The 21,672-nt window shown below is 47.2% G+C and overlaps 1 protein-coding gene across 10 annotated transcripts in view; it reads right to left on the bottom strand.

The window, feature by feature from the left end:
- The window catches only part of dst (dystonin), a 99,275-nt gene that overhangs the window by 22,557 nt on the left and 55,046 nt on the right, over positions 1–21,672 (bottom strand). For 9 of the 10 annotated variants that reach the window (XM_028987978.1, XM_028987985.1, XM_028987986.1 and 6 more), the window contains 24 exons: positions 21,332–21,565; positions 20,768–20,920; positions 19,633–19,866; positions 19,196–19,459; positions 18,119–18,667; positions 17,525–17,701; positions 15,850–15,973; positions 15,491–15,699; positions 15,094–15,411; positions 14,846–15,012; positions 14,580–14,736; positions 13,470–13,596; positions 13,233–13,289; positions 12,720–12,955; positions 12,441–12,570; positions 11,982–12,181; positions 10,747–11,242; positions 9,123–10,591; positions 2,369–2,530; positions 1,988–2,158; positions 1,520–1,686; positions 1,221–1,380; positions 766–1,092; positions 539–623 (listed from right to left, as the gene is read on the bottom strand). In XM_028987978.1, the coding sequence (XP_028843811.1) occupies positions 539–623; positions 766–1,092; positions 1,221–1,380; positions 1,520–1,686; positions 1,988–2,158; positions 2,369–2,530; positions 9,123–10,591; positions 10,747–11,242; positions 11,982–12,181; positions 12,441–12,570; positions 12,720–12,955; positions 13,233–13,289; positions 13,470–13,596; positions 14,580–14,736; positions 14,846–15,012; positions 15,094–15,411; positions 15,491–15,699; positions 15,850–15,973; positions 17,525–17,701; positions 18,119–18,667; positions 19,196–19,459; positions 19,633–19,866; positions 20,768–20,920; positions 21,332–21,565 (6,373 nt within the window). The remainder of the gene's footprint in view (positions 1–538; positions 624–765; positions 1,093–1,220; positions 1,381–1,519; positions 1,687–1,987; positions 2,159–2,368; positions 2,531–9,122; positions 10,592–10,746; positions 11,243–11,981; positions 12,182–12,440; positions 12,571–12,719; positions 12,956–13,232; positions 13,290–13,469; positions 13,597–14,579; positions 14,737–14,845; positions 15,013–15,093; positions 15,412–15,490; positions 15,700–15,849; positions 15,974–17,524; positions 17,702–18,118; positions 18,668–19,195; positions 19,460–19,632; positions 19,867–20,767; positions 20,921–21,331; positions 21,566–21,672) is intronic. The other variant, XM_028987987.1, reaches the window with a different exon arrangement.

The raw sequence follows: 21,672 nt of genomic DNA, 5'->3' as shown, positions 1-21,672 counted from the left end.
GCCGGTATAAAGGTTTAGTGGTAAATCCCTTAATGGACATTTGTTATTTTGTCATTTGTTTATAGTCTTCGGATTAGTCAATTATACAATTTTACAGATTGAAATCTGATATTTATGAATACTGAGTCTGTGCTATGGCTAACAGGAAATTCACTACTGAAGATTATGCTTGCTTGATAGCAATGAGTGACATAAATGGCCTTGTAGAGACAGGTGACAAAGTGGAAGATAGCAATTGGACTCCCAGTGCGGAGCAAGATGATGAGAGCAAAGTTTGTTATTGCCTGAAGTATCAAATTCAATGCAAACAAAAAACATTTTTGCAAATTATTATTATTTTTGTTTTTACATTTTGTTAAAGGGTCTAATAAAGAATTTTAAAGAATTTCCTGTCCATTGTTTCTTGGTTCATGCACTAAAGGGTTAATCAGGTAGTGTCTGATGCTTGTCAGGTAGCAGATGCTCAACCCAAAAGCAAGGCCAGTTTCAATTGATCATTTGATAGTGGATTAATTATTAAAAGACAGATTTGCCTTACCTGTTGTCTGTTTAAGCAGTTCCATTCCATTGAAAATTGCTAGATCAACATTCTGTTTCTTCAACCGAATCTCTTCACGAAGCGTCTAGACAGAACGAAATGAAGCTCAGTACTTTATAAAGTCCCTTGTCAGCCGTCACAGACAGAGCATGCATAGGATACTATAAAGAAATGAAATGAAATGCCAAATAAATGATAAATGAATGCCTGAGGAGGAGAACTAATACCAGTTGTTCTTCGTGCTGCTTTCTGAGCACCTCAGGTTGGTAGTCCTGGACCGAGACTTCGCTCAGCCTGCTGTGTACCTCGCTCAGCCAGTTCAGGAGGGCCACCTCGTCCTCGCCGAAGAGCTGCGCGTTGGCCAGGGCCTGTTGCAGGAGCTCGGCCCTCCGCCGGCTTCGCTCCTGCAGCTCGATGTAGCCGGCCTGCGTGGCGTCCAGCCTGGACTGCAGGAGCTCCTTATCGTCCAAACTACTCACTGCCCTGAGGCTCTGACCCAGACTCATAGCCTGGTACAGATCTTTACTGTGCCTCATTATCTCCTCCTCGAACGTCTGATATATATACGAGGCCGAACAAAAATGAAAAACATGCACAACTCAAAATGATACAAAACCAAAAGGGGAAAGCAAATGAAGTGGGGAATGGTGAGATGAGAGGGTTGGGGCGTGAGAACTCTTACCTTGTGCTGCGAGATCTGCTCCTCCAGCTTGGATGTCTGAGTGCCGATGGGTTCTGAGTTGGCCAGACGCTTCTCAGTCGCAGTCAGCCACTCAACCAGAGGCTCCAGGGTCTCGTGGAACTGCTGTGCTACAACCAGAATGCTCTCCAGCTGCTTATGCCTGCAATGTGCAAAATAAATAGCTAATTTGCACAATTATTCATTTTTATAGTACAGAACATTTTGTTACAGACAGGGCAAATTTAAGAACTGAGGTTCATGTTCGAAACAATCAAAATAAAATAATAATAATATGTTACCGGCTCTCTGCTTTCTTCAGCAGGGTGTCCCACCTCTGCCCGAGTCCGTCAATCTGCTTCCTGATCTTCTCCTTGTCCACAGACTCGGCCAGTGCCGACACCTTCCCTCCTTCCTTTTTAATCAGCTCCACTGTGGGCCTGCGCTCATCCAGCAGCCTCTGCAGGAGCTGCCCGGCACACCAAACACACAAGCGTCTTTTATTGAGCCTAAAAATAGACCTTCCCTCAGGTCAAAGGAACACATGTAATTAAACGGCAAAGCCAAGTTATGGGTCACCTGCTGTTCTGAATATCAGTACATATTCCCTGAAGAATAAAGTGTATTTCTGATAAAAAATCCTTTAAAATTTATTTACGAAATGACAAATTGGTGTCCATCAACACAGTCCATGTCTCAAAATTCAATATTAATGTGAAACATCATAGTAATCTGACCTGACTGCGTCCTAATATAAGCCCTGCCCTCACCTTCTGCTCCTGTATCTGAGCCTTGACCACTTTGAACTCAGCGGACGGGGACTTCTGACTGGCCACCAGCTCCTCGGTGTCTGTCAGCCAGCTGAGCAGAGATTCCAGGGCATCTTGGAACCTCCCACAATGCAACAGGGCCTCGTGGAGTTGGGCCGATCGCTCTGCGATCTGAAAACAGCATATATTATGCATTCAAATTTATGCGCGATAACAAAAGAGAAAAATTCAAAGGGGTAGCAAGACACCAAAATGAACAAAAATATGCAAATAAACATCGCATAAACAGTTTGTTTCAAAGTCCAATTATCATGAGAAATTACAGTTTTATCAGCAAATTCGCAAGGACCTATTTATTTATTCTGCAAAATCTCACCTTACCTTCTTATTAAGGGTGTTGTATTGGGTGTTCGCATCTTCCAGATCATCCTCCAGGCTCTTGGTACTGGTCCCTTTGGCTGCATTTTGAATAAGTCCCTGGCCCACCCAGTTCAGGTCCTGCAGCTGTGTCTGTAGTGTTTCAATTACGTCCTTTTGGAAGACCTTTCAAAAAATGAATGCGTGGGAAATTCAGACTGATATAGAACTACTATATCATGTTTTTTAAAAAACATTTAACATATAAACATCTAACATATAAAACATTTCCACTGTTTTGCCTTGTTCAGATTTGCAGATTCGCTGATCTTTATCAAATTCAGTGTTTAACACATCACACAGTCTCAGTGCAAGAGTAAAAGAATAAAAAAAACTAAAAATTGTTAAAGTGTACCATGGACTTATTTTTGCTGCATCTATAGCTGGGAAATATATGGAAAATAGTTTACAGTAGCATTTGACAGATGATATAGGTCATGATTTCTTGGTGAACATAGGGACAATCTAAACTTTTCTTGAATTTTATTTGACCAGTGATATAACAGTTAATAATAACTACTCATGTTTGAAAGAATTTCATTATTGAAAGTAAAACTGTGATTGACATTGTGATACACTGCAGCACATCACACGGTAACACAACAAAATGTGTCCTCTGCTTTTAACCGTCACCCTTGCTGACCAGTGGACAGCCATGACATGCGCCGGGGAGCAGTGTGTGGGGACGGTACCTTGCTCAGTCGGGATTTGAACCGGCAACCTTCCGACGGGGCAGTTTCCTTACTCACTTGGCCACCGCTGTATTTAAAAACTAGTATTTGTTGTGAAAATCAGCAAAGATCGGCGCTAACGGGGCGGTAGACGCAAACCTTCTGGTTAGAACAGACTCAGAACTGCAGAGATGAAGCCATATGAAGTGAAGTGATTGTCACTTGTGATACACAGCAGCACAGCACACAGTGCACACAGTGAAATGGGTCCTCTGCATTTAACCCATCACCCTGAGTGAGCAGTGGGCGGCCATGACGGGCGCCCGGGGAGCAGTGTGTGGGGACAGTGCTTGGCACCTCAGTGGCACCTTGGCGGATCGGGATTCGAACCGGCAACCTTCTGATTACGGGGCCACTTCTTTAACAGCTAGGCCCCCACTGCCCCAGGTAGTCCCAGGTATGTATCGTAGATCAGGAGGTTTTGTAAATCACAGCTGTACCGGACCGCTGGCCGGGAAGCAGTGACCAGAGGTGACGATGTGTGATTTCTAGCTACCTGCGAGGGACTGAAGACTCTGAGGTCCATCTCAGGGCTCTCCGCTGAGGCTATGGCCGCTAAGATGCCTGCTATCTCCTCCTCGGCCATGTCGGTGTAAACTGGGTGTGCGCCATTGGCCACGCAAGCCTCCCTCTGTACTGACAACAGGAAGTCCTCCAAGTCCTCCATGCTGTACTCCTGTGGCCCTTTGTCTTTGGAAGAAGTCCCACGATCAGGCGGTGCGCTGTGGTCCACGCGGACCTCTGGCTGTGTCACGACAACGCTTACCAGTTCCCCGTCCTCCTGTGAGAACGTGTCCTCCAGCAGTTCGGCCGTGGACAGTTCGTCGTAACCGGTACATATGTGAAAGTGTCTCTCGCACGTGCCGCTGTCCACCTGTTTGTTATGTTCCTCACTGATGCCACTCGTACACGAGTCCCCCGTCCCCTGCACCGGGCTGTCGCTGTAGTACCGTACAGCGGACGCGGGGTCCTTGGCGGGCGAGCAGGGGAACTCCTCGGGACCCGAGCTGAGGGAGCGTCCGGGCCGGAGGTCCCCGGAGACGTGCACGGCCTCGGTGGAGGACAGGCTTCTGGTGCCCGGCCCGGGTCTCCAGAGAGCTCTTTGTTTCCGGCGCTGCCTCTCGGCTGTGGGGCTGCACAGGCCCGAGTCCTCCTCGGAGGTCAAGGAGTTCGTGACACTGCGGCCCCTCCTGCCGCGGCTCAGGCCCCGCTGCTCCTCGCCGTCCTTGGCGAACGTGCCGCTGCGACCGCCATACTCGCCCAGGTTGGCCGGGATGAAGGCTCTCCAGGAGCGCCGGGTCTGGTCCTTCTTCTCTCCGGCCTGGGGTCGGTTCTTGCCCGCCAGAGTCCCTGCGCCCCGGATAACGTCCCCGTTGATCTTCAGGCCGTCGTAAACCGCCCGCTCGTCGAAGCGAGCCACCTCCCGAGGCCGAAGTTCGAAGGCGCTCGAGGAGGCGAGGACGCCGTTCCCACAGAGGCTGCTGAGGTCCAGGGTTCGGTGGCTGTAAGGCAGCGTCCCAAGGAAGTGCCTGGAGGACAGGCTGCCCTTCGAACCCGAGTCTATCTGCTCGTTGAGACGCACCGTGTCATAGATGGATCTCTGAGGCACGTAGCAGTCATCAATGTTCAGGTCTTCATCTTCTCCCTTCCCAACACAGGAGGGATTTTGCCGGAGGCAGTCCGGTCTACTCAAAGGCTTCCCCATCCCATCAGCTCATCACCCCTCAAAACCAAAAACTCAAAGCTAACTCGTAAGTCATAAAAAATTCCATGAAGAAGTTAAGTACACGAGGTTTTCTGGTTTCAGTGCAGATCTTTCTCAAAAAAGGCTTAAGGTGCATTACAATACAGTAGATTTTATTACAAAGTGCTGTATAGTCTACAACATATAAAAAAATGGTGAAACTTATAATAATTCTGAAAGCTGCTTGTTATGAAAATAAATATATATATCACTTCGTTTTCATATATAGATCATTCTAAAAAAAAATTTGGAATAAAAAATTTGAATTCTCTGTCAATCTTCCGCCCATCCTAAACGTCAACCTGCTTACTCATCTCCGCCCGTCCCGTTTCGTCCCGCTATCAGGACTTCTTCATTGTTACGTTGCGTCTTCGGCGGGTCCTACTGCGAGCCCACAGAAAGTGCTTCAGTCCACCAGGTCCCTGACTCCGGAGATTTGTCCAGTGCAAATGGGCAGAAATCCACAGGCCCACAGAATGCCGTGCCGGAGGGAAGTCGGCGCTCCCGCATAAACAACAACAAACGTATTATGAAAAAAATAAATAAATAAAACAGCCTCCTCGCTCTCTCTCTCCCTCCGTCTCTCTCGCGGCTCGCCTGGCAATGACAGACGCCCTCCTAGCAGCAGGCTCGGCGCCCCGCCCCCCTCGTATTATTTAGCCAACATCTGCCACAACTCCATTTGCGCCGAGGGCTGCGCCGGCACATGTTGATTGGTGGAAGCTTGACCCTCCCCCCCTAATTCCCCCCTTCTGTCTCCACGGTCCACATGACTTAACTTCTTAGTCATCTTTTGCGCTCCGGCACATCTAGCACTCGCATGGGAGCTTGTTTTCTTTTCTTTCCCCTTCTTAATTCTACTTTTACTTACGAAGCCGGCGAAAAAGAAAGGCGCTCATGACGCCCTCCAGCTCTGACTGTGGTGACATCATACAGGGCAGAAATAGATATAGAGGGCTTTTTGGATTTTTTTCCCCACCCACTTTCCAAGCTGGGACCCCACAGATTCTCTCAATTATCGGGGAATTCTGTCGAGGGCACGGACCCGAGGAAATCTAACACCAGAACCGGTGCCAAATTTCTCTCTTTGCTTATTTCCTCCGGCCGGGAGAATCCTGGGGCAAGGTGTTGCTGATAAGCGGAACGTTCACAGAGGCACGGGCCGCTCCCTCCGGGGCTATGAGGACACAAGGCGGGTGCATTCAGACACAAATAAGCATTCAGAGAGACGTATGGGATTTAAAGGGGGTGGGGGGGGGGGTCTGAATTCCACATACACCCTCACATAATCCAGGCGCTGAATTAAAGGGACGTTGCATTTCTGCATCGCCCCATCCTTCCAAAGTCTCCTTTTTGGTTCATTACACCTCTTTTCAGATAATCTCAAAAATTATATTCATATATGCATTAGTATAATTGAGTGATCATACTAGTTATGATTATTGTTGTTTTAATGCAAAATTTTATTTTGATCCCCTAAGGGTTTCAACCGGTGCATGTAACGTGATCTTCGTGATCTACGCCGCTCGGGGAGTGAGCCGGTGAGTAAGCTTAACACCGCAGCACTTTTCCGGTCACCACCTTCCCAGCACCAGTGAGTCAGGGGGGAGAAATTCCCCGGGCATCATGGGAAGGAGGCTGACCTCATGTCTAAGCCCCCAGCAGCTTCCTGCCGCTCGCAGCCCACGTCTTGGCTTTTGAATTTACTAAACCACACGTGACAGAGCCAAGGCAGGGAAGTACGCTGCCGCAAGAGGAGCCCAAAACCCCGACTTCAAAGGGGGCTCATCAGATCGAGCCGGCCCGGCGCTGCCAAGCTGGTAATGAATGCCACGGCTAGACGGCGAAGGCCGCAAACGTGATTAGAAACGCCGTTTCTGATCCCAGCCTGAAAGTGTTCCTGCACGATGTAAAAAGAAAGCGAGAGAGAAGTTCTCTTTTCTCTCTCTCTCTCTCTCTCTCTCTCTCTCTCTCTCTCTCTCTCTCTCTCTCTCTCTCTCTCTCTCTCTCTCTCTCTCTCTCTTTTTTTGATAAATGATCCTGGCAATTATGCGCAGCAGAATAGAGGCGCACACTGGAACAATGGCGATTCTGTCCCCGCAGCTGAGGTGGCGATGAGGGACCGCCCTCCAGACACTATAGACGCAGCACAATGAGCGCAGGCCGAGCGGCATGTGGCCCAATGCTCCACCACAGCTGATTCTTTTAGTAAAAAAAAAAAAAGAGTCCAGTCTTATTGTTGTGGCCTATATTTTAAAATTATTAGGCATGCTCTGATTCAGATTATTATATCAGATTTTTTGTAGACATTATAATATATATATATAAAAAATAGGCTAAGCTTCTTTCATTGCCTCCAAAGGCATTTCAGACATGAAGCTTTAAAAGCATTGTTGATCCTCCCTTAAGTCGTTGATAACGGATATACTTTATTATTACTGACAGTGATATAGTAAACAGCTGCTTGAAGAAAAGCGTTCGTTTTCCCATCAAATCTTCCCGAAAGCCAAAGTGACACGTTCCAATGACAAACACAGGCATTAGAACATTCATAATGACAGCTGGGGATTTGCTGCGGGATGAGCCCGTGTCACATATGGGTGTCACCGTACAATAAACTGTACACATTTTCCGTGACTGCCAACCTCAACGCTCAACCTCGGCACGGGCCAGACATTCCCGAAAAGAGCAGCAACATATGCGCAATCAGAGTCCGTTTGATGCTTACATGAAATATGGCGACCACAGAGACAGCAGGTTTTCTACCACATGGACATGTGGACGAGTGACCGGAGGAAGGCCCTTAATGTGTTGGGTCTTAGTTTGTTCTTTACATTGTTTTACTGTTGAGGTTTCACAAGGGCTGTGCGGTGGTTAGAAAAAGTCAAATTATTGAAAATCATGATATATTGTTTTTTTTTCATTTTGCTGTCATTCCTACACAAATTCCATCAACGTAATAACCTCTGTAACAATTTCATATAATATTAATTGTGTTATGATTTTAATATATAATTTTAAAGATATGTCAGGAACTCAGAGGCAGGATAAATAGTCATTTGGATTCCACTCTAAGTGTGCGTTTTAATGCTCTTGCTGCATCGGAAAAGCACTTAACACTTTCCACAAGGGCTAAAGCCAAACGAAGCTCTTCTGGAAGTAAGCGGAGCAGATGCTGGGTCGGCCAACAAATTAGCTGGTGGGCTGCATCCATGAAGCGGGCCGCTTTTAACCCACTCTTTTTCGGGCAAATGGACTGGCATGGTGGGGAGAGCGGGAGCCACCGCCACCCCGCCTGCTCGGCCCTTCATTGGCCAGTGGAACACTCTGCACCCTGCTGATTCCCAGCTGGCTCCTCGGTCACCCAGAACAAAGGCTGAAGGTCCTCGGCTCTTTTGTCCATGCCAGATGCTCATCGACACGCCGAACGGCCGATCCCCCACAGGAGGGTGGCGCACGCCGCTAACAGGCCAGGAAACCCCACTGCCGAATGTCATCATGCAAGCCACAAAACAGACTATTTAAGGCGGCATGCTCTGAATTCATTAATTACCTGGATTGTCGCGATTGGATTACGATTACAATTATCAATGCATCGATTATCAATTCATTATGATGCATCCAAATTTTTTTACATTACTTCACATTATGTACATACATCAGTGAGATGAGAGTTAAGTTTACACGGAGGTCTCCAGGCATTTTCTGCCATTTGTGCTCCTTGGAACAAATCAATGTGTCCACACGGCCTAGCGGTTAAGGAAGCGGCCCTGTAATCAGAAGGTTGCCGGTTCGAATCCCGATCCGTCAAGGTGCCACCGAGCAAAGCACCGTCCCCACACACTGCTCCCCGGGCGCCTGTCATGGCTGCCCACTGCTCACCAAGGGTGATGGTTAAATGCAGAGGGCACATTTCACTGTGTGCACCCTGTGCTGTGCTGCTGTGTATCACAATGACAATCACTTCACTTTTTTTCTTTTTTTTTTGACTAGAATTTTAATACTGCTGCCAGAAAATGACCAAGCAACGTGATTATGATATAATCAATTATGTTCTGCACTGCATAAATGCAGAATCATCCACATCTGCATCGATCATGAGATTAATTTCAACACCCCTACTGGATCTCACTGGAAATGTAATTTCCAACCAATCATCGACAGCTGACTTACAGCTCAGTGAATTAAAATGACCACTTATGGAGGATCTATAGACAAAGTACACACAGACCTGTAATCTTACCTTAAAAGCCTCAAGCTGTTGACTGATGACCTCCGTTTCCATGCCGACAGGCCCCTGGGACTCCTCCTGTTCTTCTGCCCTTTTCAGCTGGCCGCTAAACTCCTTCAGCTTCTGGTACAAATCCTCCAGCCTTCCGAGGGTGCCCTCCACCTGCTCTTCTCTTCCCCTGGCCCGGTCCATCAGTTTCCCGCATTGTTTATTAAGGGCCTCCAGATCCCGCTTCAGACCTAGGAGGTCAGGAGAGGCTTCAGTTTCCAGCATGCTCTTACAGGTGTCTCTGGCACTGTCAGTGTTGGACGCCAGATCTTGGAGTTTGGAGATGAAAGACTTGATGCTGTCTTTCTGTAGTCGTAGTGCACCCAAGTCCCGGGCAATTAAGGCCATGCCATCCAGCTCATCATCCAGCTCAGCAAAGCAGGTGAACATCTCTCGAATGCTGTTCTGAAACTGGCCAATGCCCTGCAGTTTCCCCTCCAGGGCAGAGCATGTTTCTTCCACCTCCTTGCTGACGGAGCCATGTTCTTTCTCCAGGCAGTCAGCCTGCAGCAGGAGGTCAGTCACATCATCTGCGTCTGGTACATCCACCACCAGTCCCTTCGCCAAACTTTTGAGGTGCTCCACCTGATTTTGCACATTAACCAAGCTCTTCTGTTGAGCCTTCATATTGGACAGATTCTTCGTACTGTAAGCCTGAACTCCCAGAGCAGCATGGTTGTCCAGTTGTTTCCTAGCGCCATCAAGTTGGCCCTTGGCCTCTTTCTGAGTGTCACTAAATTCCTTTAACCTCTGTGAGATCTTTTCTAGCAAGTCCTTCTTATTCTGCAGACCTTCAGATAACTTCTCCACCCTCTTCTCAATTGATGCTCTCTCCTCCCTAATTGCTTCCTTATCAACAGTAGCCATGTCCAGAAGGCTCTCGGCAGTGGTGTTCAGTTGCGCCACTTGACCCTGGTGCTTGTCCACGTCCTTCTGAATGGCCTTAACCTGTGAGAGGGCGCTGTCCAACTCTGGATGATTCACACTGAGGCGGACGCTGTTTCCACCGGCCTCACTCTCCTGCAGCCAGGTGCTCAGCTTTTCAGCATGCTCCTTGTACTTCCGGGCCACGTTCAAAGCTCCCTGGAGCTTCTCAGCTCTTTCTGTAGACCCTTTCTTCACTTCTTCCCAGTCGGACCGGAGAACTGAGAGTTGACCCTGGAGGGCAACCTTCTCTGCTCCCTCTGTGGTGTGCAGGAGAGCCTCTCCCTCCCTAGCTATGGTCTTGTAGGATTCTTCCTGTTCACTTAAAACCTTCTGCATAGAGGTTTGCTCATTTATGCTCTGTTGCAGGACTTCCACCTTGGCAGACACAGGCCGAGGCCCTGCATGCCTGTTGAGGTTCTCATCCAGCCAGGCCTGGAAGTCTTTGGACATCTTATGGAACTGCTGAGAACTGGCAAAGGCAGAGTTGAGCTGGTTTATACGCGTCCCTAAAAGAAAGAGAAATTAGAATTTTGAGCCCAAATTTCCACATTATTTATTCAACGCAACATTTATTGTTTCATGTGTCAAAACATTCAGCTATTATCTCAATTGTCAGAAAAATTATTATTACATTTCTGTAAGTACAAGATTACATGCAGACCTGCTTTGTCCTCCAGTTGTTTGAAAGGCTTGATGACACCTTCCAATTGCTTGCTCAGGTCGGCCTTGAGGTAATCCTCGGACACCATGGCCGAGAGTTCGCCGCAGAGAGCCTCTGCTTCCTTCAGCCTCTTCCTCTCCTCTCTCAGCTGAGTGAGGATGTCATTCGTGGCTTCTAGCTGCTTCTTCACCTCCTCAGGCTGGGAGCTGAGGGCCTGCTGGCTGCTGAGTTGGCTCTCTAATGCTGACGTGCTCTCTGAGATGCTCCATAACATCTCCTGATACTGGCTGGTTTTCCCTGCGGCCTGGTCGATCAGCCCGGCCCGCTGGCAAAGCTGGCCAGTTAGAGCCTGCCATTTCTGGTCTACAGCATTCAGCCGCTCCTCCATACTCCCAACCAATGGATCCTGCTGGCCAGTAGAACTCAAAATGGCTGTAGCTGCTTCCTTAAGTTGCTCGAACTGTGGCTTACGACTATCAAACTCATTAAGGAGAATCTAAAGGCAGAAAAGAAGATCATGTTAAGTTCATGTCTTCAGCTTCTGATTTCAGAATTTTAGGCCCATTCACACAAAACCAGAAAAGTTCTATACACGTCCAAGGAGGGGACCCTGAACATTTACAGCATTTATCAGACGCCCTTATCCAGTGCGACTTACAATCAGTTGTTACAGGGACAGTCTCCCCCTGGAGACACTCAGGGTTAAGTGTCTTGCTCAGGGACACAATGGTAGTGAGTGGCATATGAACCTGGGTCTTCTGGTTCATAGGCGAGTGTGTTACCTACTAGGATAATACCACCCCTGGAACGGGTTCCAGATTGAATTTCTCTATTCCCGTTATTCACGTGGACAGTAAAAGCAGCTTTTTTGGTGAAAAAGCCCAACCTCCATCCTGACCTTTAAAGCAGCATTCAGGTGGTTCTCTGTGTATTTGTGTGGATGTGGGTGCAGGTAGGGGGTGGTAGTAGCCTAGTGGGTAACACACTCGCCTATGAACCAGAAGACCCATATTCAAATCCTGCTTACTACCATTGTGTCCCTGAGCAAGACACTAAGTTGCTCCAGGGAGACTGTCCCTGTAACTACTGATTGTAAGTTGCTCTGGATAAGGGTGTCTGATAAATGCCATAAATGTAAAATGTAAATGCAGGATTTTTAGAAACCAAAAACCCGCTTTAGATAAAAGCGATCTTGTGTGGACAGGGCCTAGGACACTGTCCTCCTAAGTCAGTACCTGGACTTGCTGCTTCTGTGTATTCAGCATGTTGGGATCCATAGACAGGGGCCCAAGGACGCTCATCATCAGCTCTTTTTCCTGTAGCCACTGATTAAGCTGTGGCTCAGTTGACTGGAAGACCTCCAGCATCCTGGAAGACTCCTCCAGGTGCTGCTTCCTGTCTTCCAGTGATCCGCTGATGTCCTCCCATACAGCATCTGAGCATGACATGATGCAATCAGAACATTTCTGCACCGCACAGCACATTCAAAAGCACCACACTGATAAGAAAGGCACTTAGGCGGCATACCACACCAAACACGTGTGGAGGAGGCCTGACACCCTGACACTTTCATGGACCCCAGTGATTTCATATTCTCGGATTTGTGCCAACAGCTCTCTGGCAGTGATGATTAATTGAACGGGTATCTGGCATACGCCTGAATCTGGGGTTTGGAGAGAAAGACCATACAGTACCTATCTGGGCCAGCATCTGTTTCCACTTCTCAGCTTCGGGTGAGTCAGGCTGTTCTTCAATCAATCTGAGAAGCTTCTCTCGGAGTTGCTGAAGCTGACCCTGCTTTTGTTTCAAGTCATCTTCAAAGGCCTGAGGGACACAAATGTACATTTCTGATGCATGATCAGGTAGGCCAGTGATATCACAAATTAAATTTATGCTGAATGCGTAATTAATTCTGAATGAACTGCATTCTTATTTGGATATGTTGGATCAACCACAGCCCCAGTGATGGATACCTTCTGTTGTTCCATTTGGATTTTAACTGAATCCTTCCCAGCAGGTCCAGCTTTCCAGGACCGTGCCGTCTTCTTCATGCTCGCCAGCCACTGCAGCATGGAGTCTGCTTCCTCACCAGCTTCTCGCAACTTCCGGAAGAGGTCGCTCAGTTCTGACTCCCTACCCTTCAGCAGCTCCCCCAAGCCTTCGTAACCCATGCTGACACGGGCCACATCTTGCTCTACCCCGACCAGTTCTGCGGGTCAATTTAAACCAGACATGGTTCCGTCAGGTTCTCCAACTCACCACACAATAATCAATTCAAATTAGAACTCGCACAATCTGCCAGAATAAGCACAGCCCGTTCACATGCCAAATGGTTAACACTTTGCAGACACGGCTGTCGACGAAGCCACAACTTTTCTTTACGCTGAGAGCATGTTGGAGCAGAAAGTGTGTCTGCAATGATCCGCAGCACAGAGCATTCTCATTTACTGCTCATTTGGCCTCGACTTGACTCCAGAAACATTTACCTTTGTTGGTTAGATAAGCATGCGTTCCTGGTCCGGAGCCATTAGTAACAACAGAGCCTTTAAGAAAGAAGAAAGATTACAAAAAAACATGCTTCCCTCGCAAAGCACTGCTAGAGATCTATCTGGCACTCATTGCAATGTGCTGCTCTGTACTGGAACACCATGGTCGAGTGGTCAGTGCAGAGACGTTCGTAAAAAGTAACAATTAAACAAATTAAAGGTTCATTTGGCTCGTACCTGATTTTCGACGGACCTTCGTCTTGGCTGGGCTCACCAAAACACTGATTAAGCTACACAAAGCAGATGCTTTGCTATTTATGTCCTGGACCGCCTCGGCTTTGGACGTCCATTCATTTAGTTGAGCCTGGGGAGCGAATAATCAGTTCCATAAAACACAAAAATGCATCTGGAGGGGAAAAGGCAAAAATGATCACACAAATTTTTGCTATGTGAATAAAACTGGCCAAACTGAAGGAGTTTACAGACCAAGCTCTCCTACCAAAACCATTTCTCATCTTCACATCAGTTTTTCTGGTTTCTGTATATCTGAATATGCAAATGAACTAATTTGATTCAGCAGCATTTCACATGTTATCTTTGATATCTGACCTATTTCTGCTCAGTTAATTATTATTTGTCTTTAATCTTGTTGCTTTTCAGGGTCGTGTAACAGTTCAGTGGTGTTTGGGGAATAGCGTGTTTTTACCCCCTGCATGGCATGGGATACATTGGACTAACCGAGATATACGGGGCAAATAACTAAGTTGAATAGATTCTAAATAATCAACTACTGCCTCTTTTAATGTTTAAACCAAAAAATCATAAGTATAAGCATGGCCCGTCCGGACAAATTTGGAACCCTGGGCGACATTTTATGTGGCACCCACAGAACAACATGTAGGGGGAGGGCACAGCCACCCTGGGTGACACTTGATGCCATATATGTGGCGTTAAAAGCGTGTTCAGAATGCCACTTTTAACTGCGTTTCACCACTAAGCGGCGCCATGGAGGATTTTTACACCTTTTTATTGTCTTGTAAACCTTTGAAAACTTGGACACTATTGGCCCTGTTGGTTTGCCATAGTGAAGGGGGGTTGAAGAATAGCAGAGTTACATATTATTGCTACTACTACTTAACAGGCTTTGCTAAACCGGTACTTTCACGAGGGCTTGTTCTTTATTAAGACACATTAATACAAACTAGATTTAAGAAACCTCCATTTGTTGCGCCCCCTGGATGGATGGCGCCCTTAGCATTTGCCTATTCTGCCCATGCCATGGGCCCGGCCCTGAATATGAGCGTTGTCATTCCTTTTTCTTGGTACAGGAGCAGCCTGCTCACTCACAGTGACTTTCAGCAGGTCCGCGCCGAGGCTCTGCTCGCCGCAGTTGGGCCGAACTGCAGGCACACTGGCCGTGGTCTCCTCCAGCCACCTCATCAGAGCTCCTGCTGCCGTTCTGAATTCAGCCAGCTGGTCCTGGCAAGAGCTGACCTCCTCCTCTCTGTGAGTGAAATCACACGTAAGCCTGCCCACCCCGGCGTCCAACACCAAGAGCCGATTCGAGGAGATTTAAACATTGCCATATGTTTGCATGACATCCTTTGACTTACTTTGCTTTTACGGTGTCTTTGAAGGCATTGAAGGTGTTGGAGAGAGTCTCCATCTTGCCCCGTATTTGTGCTGCACTGCCCTCTGGGTTCAGGTTGACCAGGTCTTTTGAAAGCTTTTGAAGAATCTCGATATCCTTGGCATGTTCCGCCAACTCTAAATTGGCATTCTGCAATTCCAGAGACATGGCATCCAGTTCAGAAATATTAAAAATAATAATAAAAGTATTTACTTTGGAAAAACATCTCACCTGAAGCATCTGAGAAAGCTCGTTGACATTGCTGCTCGGCCCATCGGCCTCGGACAGGGTCTGCGAGCGCTTCAGCACAAACTGTTGCACCTTCTCAGATGTCTTCTCAAACTGCTCGACCTTCTCCTTCAGATGCTCCAGGTCAGAAACCTTCTGCTTGTGTCTGCTGCATGCGTCACTAAAGCGCTGCGACAGGACGTCCATTTTGGACTGCAGCAGGACGGCGGCTGTGGGATCTGCCGTCTCTACGAACGTCTTCAGCTTGGCCTTCATTGCTGAGATGCTGCTCTGCCGACTTAACATGTCCTGCTCCAGAGCCTGCAGAACAGCATGTCATTGCATCATAATTCAGGACAGCATCTGTAAAAATTGCAAGTGAATGACAATAGGGACGTACTGTCTCTTTGCTAAGCACGTCCCCAATCACTGCTGACTCTAAGGACACTTTTCCTTTCTCCGCAATGCTCCCCTCCACCTTCTCCATCCAGTTCATCATCTCGTCCAGGCCGTCCTGCACGCTCAGTGAGCGGGTCAGGGTCACCTGCAGCTTCTCGCTGCGATTGCTTACCGACTTGGACAAGTTGTCATACCTCTCAACAATGTCATCTGAAAGCAATACAGGGACAAAACATATTAATAAAACAACAAAGACAAATAAGAATAGGAATATTGCTCCCGTTGCCCCCTCTTTTACCTCACGGTTCCATCACCCGTGCTCTAGCTGGCTCAGTAATTTCTGTCGAGCGCTCGACTCACCCGCTGTTTCCTGGATCTCGTCCTGATTGGTCAGCAGGTTCCCTTCGGCTGCGATGAGGGCATCAGCGCTCTTGCGCAGCGTCTCCACAGCAGCCTGACGTCCAGTCGTCTGACCTTGAAGGGCCTGAGGATTATGGGCACTCATGACATCGCCGCGCACTGCAGACAGGCTGAGCCATGAGCAAATTCAGAGGAGGATCCTGATCAATCTTATAACCCTGTGTGTTCCTCATTTATAAAGAAATGTGTTCCAGTGGGCCCGTAATCGGAAGGTTGCCGGTTCGAATCCCAAACCGCCAAGGTGCCACTGAGGTGCCACACTGCTCCCGGGGCGCCTGTCATGGCTGCTTACTGCTCCCTCAGGGGATGGGTTAAATGCAGAACCACATTTCACAGTGTGCACTGGGTACTATGCTGTGTCACAGGGCGGTAGTAGCCCAGTGGGTAACACACTCGCCTATGAACCAGAAGACCCAGGTTCAAATCCCACTTACTACCATCGTGTCCCTGAGCAAGACACTTAACCCTGAGTGTCTCTAGGGGGGACTGTCCCTGTAACTACTGATTGTAAGTTACTCTGGATAATGATGTCTGGTAAGGTCAGATAATGGTGTCTGGGGCAGTGGTGGCCTAGCGGTTAAGGAAGCAGCCCCGTAATCAGAATCCTGATCCGCCAAGGCGCCACTGAGGTGCCACTGAGCAAAGCACCGTCCCCACACACTGCTCCCCGGGCGCCTGTCATGGCTGCCCACTGCTCACTCAGGGTGATGGGTTAAATGCAGAGGACAAATTTCACTGTGTGCACCGTGTGCTGTGCTGCTGTGTATCACAAGTGACAATCACTTCACTTTCACTTTTTCAAAAACAGTAAATGTAAAATGTGACGACTAATCACTTTCACAAGATTTAGGACCATGGTTTTGCAACGATTTATGTCTAACATTGGGGGCAGACGTAAAATCGTAAGGCAATTTTCCCCTCATTCTAAGACAAGCTGCAGCGCTTGGGTGAGAAAAGAAGACTTTCTGTGTATAAAAATGTTAGTCTGACCATTAGGGTCCGACAATTCTGTACAACTGTGCTGCGCTGCACGCATCAAAAGCTTTTATTCATTTTGGAACCGACGACTAGTTAGATTTTCTTATTAAGTAAAGAAAATTCTTCTGACAAACATTAAAAAATGTCCATGAGAAGTATTTTTGGGTCATAATCTCTCAGTATCTCCAGGCCCACTGAGTCACTGGAAGCCCAAACAGAGACATAACAGAGCATGAACGCACTTCCCCTCCAAGAGCCAGAGTGCGCAGAGATGAACTCGATCAGGATGCATCACAGAGGCGTAATCTGTTTAAAGATAATAGGGGCTCTGTGCTGCTACAGCCGAATCGGAGCTCCCCCGCCGCCCGGCCTGCACGGGCTGCAAATGTCGTGAAATCTCCGCTGGCCGCCTTGCGTGTTGGACCGCTGCGTGTTTTGAAGCAGGTCCTATAAATAGCCCTGCTGTTTCAAGCCAAATGGAAAGACTGTATATGGAAAAGAACCAGGCGACCTTTAAACTCATCGAGTGCATGGGGAGTGTGAGGAAATGGTGAGCGCAGCACGTTGGTCCAGCACCCTCGGGCCGGTGTGTAGATGTGCAGAAGGTAATGCGATTGGGGGGTGAAGGAGATCATACCTTGGTGTCCTCCAGCTGTTTCTGCAAGGTCTGGGGGTCGGCAGCGATGGCCTCGGCCTGTTGCCTCCTGGCCTCTTCCTCAGAATCATCCAGCCACTTCAGGAGCCCCCCAGTGGCCTCTTCGTACTTCTTATATTTGTCCACTACTCCTTTGAGGTTGGTGCCAAGCTGATTGCACTGGCAGAGATTAAGAAGGAAAAGATAATATCAAATTCAAACTTCACATTTTTATTTTTTTTACTTTTATATTTAGAAATTTTTACAAAAGATTGTTACATTATTCACATCACAAATCTTACAGAATTAAAAAAATATTCATCATATTCATGGTAGTAGCCTAGTGCATTAGACACTCAACACTCTATGAACCAGAAGACTCAAAGGTTCAAAGCCGACTTTCTACCATTATGTCCCTAAGCAAGACCCCTAACCCTGAGTGTCTCTGGGGTGACTGTCCCTGTCCCTACTGATTTGAAGTCACTCTGGATAAGAGCATCTGATAAATGCCATAACCGTAAAAAGGTTTGGTTTTTTGTTAAAATGGCACCCCCATGTGGTTGAAATTGAAATTTCCATGTAAAGTGGCATATCTACCTGAGAATACAGCTCCTTGTAGTGAGAAGCGGCTGAGTCCAGTTTTTCCTGTACAGATGCGCATGTTCTGGACATGTCCACCTCCAGCAGCATGTCCTTGCCCCGAGGGCCATTATGGTTACATGCCCTGGCAGCATCCAGCACCTTCTGCCCAGAGATGGTGACGAAGCGCAGGTCACCCTTGTGAGAGATGACGTCCTCTGAGAAGCTCTTCTGCCTCTGGAGCTTGCTGGTGAGACTGTCCAGCTCCCCCACAGCGGTACCGAGGTCCTTCATTTCACCCTGAGCCTGTTGCAACCAGGCATCAAACTCATTAGTGTCTCCCTGGAACTTCCGCAGTTCCTCCTGCACTGACTGCAACTGCTTCATTTGCTGCTCGGCTTGGCTGAGGGAGGCACTGTAGCGTTTGCTGAGGTCATGGATGTCCCTCTGGAGCTTCTCCTTCTCCCCTGGAGATAGGACCTGGGCCTGTCTGTCCAACAGAGCCTGAGCGGACTGTGTAGCAATGATGAGGTCCTGCTGCTGAGACAGGATCTCCTGGTGATGGGCCTGTGATCAGATACAGAGACGGTGAGCAGGGTGGGCAGGATGCAGCGTACAGGAAGTGAAAAAAGCGCCCAAACCTAAATGATATGCAAATTCAAAGAAATGTAAAATTTTTTTTTACTAATATATAGTGTGTTACTAATATTCAGTGTACAGTTTGTACTTATGTGGTCATCCCTTCGTCATTCATCTTTACTTTCAGTGCATCTAGTTGTTTCACATGCGTTTCATCAGCCATAACACAACGTTGAGGACCTGGGCCTCAACAAAAGTCCTAGTACAGGCCACTACTGGTCCCTTAACCACTGACATACATGGGTAACAGTACTAGAAAAGCAATGTTATGCTTAAACTACACATTGCAGGACCACTGATCTGACCACTGACAAGTTCTCGTCTCCTGTAAGCCTTCAACTGCTGCACTGCTCAACACTGAGCATGTCCAGTAATGATCGTGTGGCGAAATTAATCTACATTCCCCAGTAAAAAACTGCACTATTTATGCACATTTCAGGAAGCAGACATATTTACCTTCACACGTTCATATTGTTCATCCAAATCTGCATGACTAGAGTCCTTTGCTCCAGGTGACATTACAGCTTTATTGTCAGTGGCATCCAAGTCATTGCCATTGGCATCGTCCGCGGATGTGTCCATCGCTGTGTTGCCGTTTTCATTGGACACTTCACTCTCCAGAGTCCCTCCCATTTCCTTTCCCTTCCCAATGTCCGTAATCCAGTTCAGAAGACCCTCGATTTTGCTTTTGCTCTCCTCAAATTGCTCCACAGCAGCAACCTACATACAGGAAATGAAAATTGGAGAGAAAAACATTAAGTGCCTTTTAAAATGATATTTTTCCTCATGAAGTATTTGTCTTGACAATCACAATCTTTTAAGGGATGTCATGCAAAATCAAATTAAATTCTATCATTTTTATGTGTATCGCTTCCAAAGAAATGCATCCAAACCTTTTTGGTTTCCTCTTTGATTGCAGTGGTGACAACCTTCTCCAGATTCTTCACGGACTCTTCAGCTCTCTGGTTGAGTCTATTCACCTTATTCTTGGCCTCCTCCAACTTGTTCTCAATTGCAGCAGTCTGCTCTTGTGAAAGTTTGTCTCGATTTTCTTCTAGGAACTTCTTAGAGCTGCTCATAAATTCATTTAAAGCACTGGCATTCGTCTGGATCTCTTTCTGCAGATCCTGTTCGAGTAACGCAGCCAGAAGGTCCAAAGTTAAGAGTTGTTTCCTGAGCTTTATAACATAATTCAAAATCAGTTATCAGAACAATGGAGGTGGTGAGTGACAGGAGAATGATGGCTAAGCGGTCATCCCTGTTGGACAACATCTCCCACAGAGAGGATATATACAGTACAGGCCCAAAGTTTGGACACCTTCTCATTCAATGTGTTTTCTTTATTTGACCATTTACGTTGGTAGATTCTCACTGAAGGCATCAAAACTATGAATGAACACATGTGGAGTTCTGTACTTAACAAAAAGTGGAGACCTGGCCTCCACAGTCACCGGACCTGAACCCAGTCCAGATGGTTTGGGGTGGGCTGGACCCCAACAAGTGCTAAACACCTCTGGGAACTCCTTCCAGACTGTTGGAGAAGCATTTCAGGTGACGACCTCTTGAAGCTCATCGAGAGAATGCCAAGAGTGTGCAAAGCAGTAATCAGAGCAAAGAAACTAGAATATAAAACATGTTTTCACGTATTTCACCTTTTTTGTTAAGTTCATTCATAGTTCTGATGCCTTCAGTGAGAATCTACCAACGTAAATGGTCATGAAAATAAAGAAAACACGTTGAATGAGAAGGTGTACAAACTTTTGGCCTGTACTGTACATCCACTCTGAACATATGTACATTTACTTATATTCACAGTATACGGACATTCACAAATATATTTTTATGTATATACTAATGTTTTTAAAACTCACAACCACTGTTTTTTTCCAGACTACTTATTTGTCTATTTAACTTTTTATAGTTGGCATATTGTCTGTGCTATTATTTCATGCTGCTCGTATCTTGTACAATCAACTTTCTGCTGTTACTAATAAAGGATCATCTTATGTTATCTTAATACTTCTGCACCTGATGTTCTTTCTGGTAGTGCTGCAGATCTCCAACACTGCCCGATGTTAAGTCCTGCTGTTGGTGGCCAGTTAGCCGGTCTTCAGTGAGAGTCAGGTTGTCGTAGAGCTCCTGGAGCCTTGCAGAAAACTCGCTCTGCTTGTCCAACACACTCTACACAACAGAGAGCAGCATCGTGAACATCCTTTCAAACATCAGGAACAGTTACAGTTTTCCTTTCCGCCGTGATGTGTGCGTATGCAGAGGTTATAATGCTGTAAACATGCCAGCCAGCCATAGAGTCAGGTATGGTTGGGACAGGGAGAAAAAGAAAGTCGGTTAGTGTTAGTCTTGGCGTTTGTGCGGATTTATTTCCACACTGAAGATGTCTGTTCACGTCTCCTCAGCGGTTACAGTAATTTCTCACTGCCGACTTAAAGCCTGAAAAAGGACCGCGAGAAAGGTTAGTGGATTTGTGGTGGTGAAGTAGTGGCATCTCTTCAGGTCGGCAAAGTTAGACATGCAGACAGTGAATTCACTGCAGGTTTGCCATGTCCATCCTTAAAACTGTTCTTATGGCCAGACCTTATGCTGACTCTCCTCCTCTAAGATCTCCATCTGGAGGTCCAGATTGTGGCGATGGGCGGAGACCCTCTCGGTCAGCTCTTTACAGGTCACCTGCGTGTCACTGAGTGACTTGAGCAGATGCCTGCTTTGAGCCGGGCTCAGGAACTGAGCATGGTCACAGATAAAGTGCTGTATGCTAAACGCCAAGTCCTCCAGCTGCTGCTGGCTGGTGGTAACATTCTTCTCAATATCCTGCGAGAAGACAAAAAAATAAGACAACCATGCTTACAGTTTTACACCAAAAGTGTATTCTTGTATCTGTTCAGTACTCCATATTTATCAGGGGTTCCATGTTACCT

The sequence above is a fragment of the Denticeps clupeoides genome, chromosome 8 (assembly GCF_900700375.1).
Source record: "Denticeps clupeoides chromosome 8, fDenClu1.1, whole genome shotgun sequence".
In the NCBI taxonomy this organism is placed as follows: domain Eukaryota; kingdom Metazoa; phylum Chordata; class Actinopteri; order Clupeiformes; family Denticipitidae; genus Denticeps; species Denticeps clupeoides.
The sequence above is the reverse complement of the archived record's forward strand: the minus strand, read 5'-3'. Positions and strand labels throughout refer to the sequence as shown.